The following is a 2,892-nucleotide window of genomic DNA, read 5'->3' on the forward strand; positions in this document are numbered from 1 at the left end:
ATAAAGTCACTTGCACATCCAATATTATATTTCTCCCCTTCCTTCAATACTGAAAAACATTATACACAATGTTGTAAAAAAGGGGCCGCAGCTATTCTAGCTCCAAAACAGACCTATCGTACAACGTGTTTGTGATAGGTTAGTCGATCACAACCATTAACTACAAAATCGACGGTGTAAAACGCGCGACTAACACGCGTGTTAGTCAATCCGTACTGTCTTTTTGGAACCAGAATAGGCGCGTTCTAAAAAAAGTGTCCTCACATGTGCATTCAATATTATATTATTTTTTTTCTTAAATACTGAATAGTATTATAAATGATGATCTAAAAAAAAGTGTCAATACTTATTATCATTAAAGAATGAAATATGTATTTTATAAAGTGAAACAAATACAAAATTCAAATATAGATAAAGTATTCTATTGATTCAAAATATTACAAGAACTTCTTAATCAAATAATCAAAGATTAACTTATGATGTAAGTATGACAGTTGTCTCATTATAAAGAAATCTTAGATATATTCAAAGCCCTTTTGATCATATGATGAAGGATCAGATTAACTGATGAAACATGAATTACAATAGTCTCATTTATAGCGAGGTCTTAGATACATTCAAAAACTTCTAGATACATGAAACTTGGAGAATTTTTATTGCATAATCATGCTAAATAAAACTAAAATTATACTAATAGAAGGAATTACTAAATATTCCAGCAGTCTGAAATCTCTCTGCAATTGAATTCAACCAAGAGATTTGTAGGTTCAGTTCTAGCTGATATAATACATTGGATTGGGCATCTTAAAAGTGCGATAGCCCGTATGATTTCCAGTTATGTCACTCCACTGGTCCCCACAATTTCCCCAGATCCGATACCCTTTCTTCACAAGCTCCCCTCTCTTCTCCGATTTGTACACCAGTGCTGTCGTTCCCTGATCACTGTCACCCCTGCAATATAAACACGCCGCCATTAAAAACTGAAAAAAAAGCAATTTCCCACTTGGATTAGACCTGTTATAACTGAGAAAAAACAAACCTCATGATTAAGCCCGCCCAGTTGCTGTAACCGGCCGCCATAAGGTTCTTCGTTGTGAGCTCACGATATTCTTCGTCTCTTCCGGTGAGGATGAAGATTTCGACGCCTTTCTTCAACAAAGCGTTGTAGAGCTGTAATGAGGAGGGCAACACAGTGGCCGTTCCTTTCTCTACCCATTCGTTGAACGACGTAGAATTGAAAACCGCTCCCCTGCACATAGACATCCAAAGTTTGTGACTCAGAATGTTGTGCAACTAAATACAAATGAGTTAAAAGACGAAGAACTTTCATACCCATATTGTTGAGTTCTGTAGTAGGACAGACAGGATAATGTGGTGTCATCGGTGTCAAAAACCCAAGCATCCTTGCCATCGCCTACCAACTTCGAATCGTTAAGATAAGCCAGGCATTGTTGAACGGCTATTTTGAAATCGAGCAAGTATTGGCCGTTTTCCATGTAATTCCCCACGTCGGAGACGCAGCTTGCGGGCACTACATCCCAATCCCTGGCATTGCCACTCTCCACGCTGGTTCTCCAACCAGCACACGCATTAACAGAAGTATTATCTGCACTCGCATTTTCTCCAAACCCAACAAGGAGGAGAAGGAGAATGAAAGGGAGAATGCTGCTTTTGGCCATGGAACTCAATGCAAATATTTCTTTGCCTCCTGTCATTTGCATTTGGTATTATATAAGGCCTGGGAAATTACTCACGTTCTATCTTATCTCCTGATGAGACGCTCATCGATTCCAATAAGGCACGTGCTGTTTTCTGGGACCCTGATAATCGGACGGTGGGTCATAGCATTCTTTTGTGTTTATAATACAGTCAATTTCTGGATGGACTTGCCAGTTGCTCAGGCTGGACAGTTTGTTGTTGTTTATTCTAGGTATTTGTGGAGAGCACAAATTAAACTTTTGTCATTGTAAAGTTTTTGTAATTGTATCGATTAGGTCAGGCTTGGCATGATTGTAAAGCTTTTATAATTGTATCGATTAGGTGATGCTTGGCATGACTGGTAAAGTTTTTGTAATTGTATCGATTAGGTAAGGCTTGACATAATTGTAAAGTGTTTTGTAATTGTATGGCATGACGTGTAAAGCTTTTGTAATTGTGTCGATTAGGTAAGGCTTGACATGACTTGTTAAGCTTTTGTAATTATATCGATTAGGATTAGGTAAGGCTTGGCATGACTTGTAAAGTTTTTGTCATATTTTTAATATTACATATTGTTTATTTCAATAAATCATTTGAGCATGACTTGTAAAGTTTTTGTCATGTTTTTAGTATTATATATTGTTTATTTTAATAAATCATTTGATCTATGATGGAACACATAAATTATAATTGAAAACACTAGAATAAAAAGTAAGTCACTTTATTTATTTCTAAATGTATTATAATTATCGATACTCTTGTCATAATATAATAATATCATTCTATACAATAGGAGAAATATATTTTCAAAAAATATATTTTGAAATTTTTATTAATACAAATTTAAAATAAATAATAGACAAAATATTTAATTAAAAATTATTAAAAAAATTTGTACAATAAATATTTTAGTTAATTTTCTAATTCCAAAAAAAATATGAAAATATTCCATTTCTAGTGAAAGTTATGTATAACAATAAAATGTAACTAAACTAAAATAACTAAAAATAATATTGCTAAGACAATTTTAAAAAAAAAAAATTACGTGAAAAATTCTCACAACTTATTAGTTGATATTATTTTTAAATTCTATACTATTTTCTTTATATAGTTGACACAAGGTGTTGAATGTTGATTTTAGTGACCTAATAATGTTGAAGGTGCAACACACTTAGGTTCAATATAATGTGTAGT

The 2,892-nt window shown here is 33.5% G+C and overlaps 1 protein-coding gene across 1 annotated transcript; it reads right to left on the reverse strand.

The window, feature by feature from the left end:
* Positions 1-522: 522 nt before the first annotated feature.
* On the reverse strand, positions 523-1,715 carry LOC131057730 (acid phosphatase 1). The gene is made up of 3 exons (XM_057991892.2): positions 1,333-1,715; positions 1,040-1,249; positions 523-951 (listed from the first exon to the last, which is right to left on the reverse strand). Exons 1-3 carry the CDS (start codon positions 1,713-1,715, stop codon positions 774-776), a joined length of 771 nt encoding a protein of 256 aa, XP_057847875.2. The 3' UTR covers positions 523-773.
* Between the last annotated feature and the right edge of the window lie 1,177 nt (positions 1,716-2,892).

The sequence above is a fragment of the Cryptomeria japonica genome, chromosome 11 (genome assembly GCF_030272615.1).
Source record: "Cryptomeria japonica chromosome 11, Sugi_1.0, whole genome shotgun sequence".
In the NCBI taxonomy this organism is placed as follows: domain Eukaryota; kingdom Viridiplantae; phylum Streptophyta; class Pinopsida; order Cupressales; family Cupressaceae; genus Cryptomeria; species Cryptomeria japonica.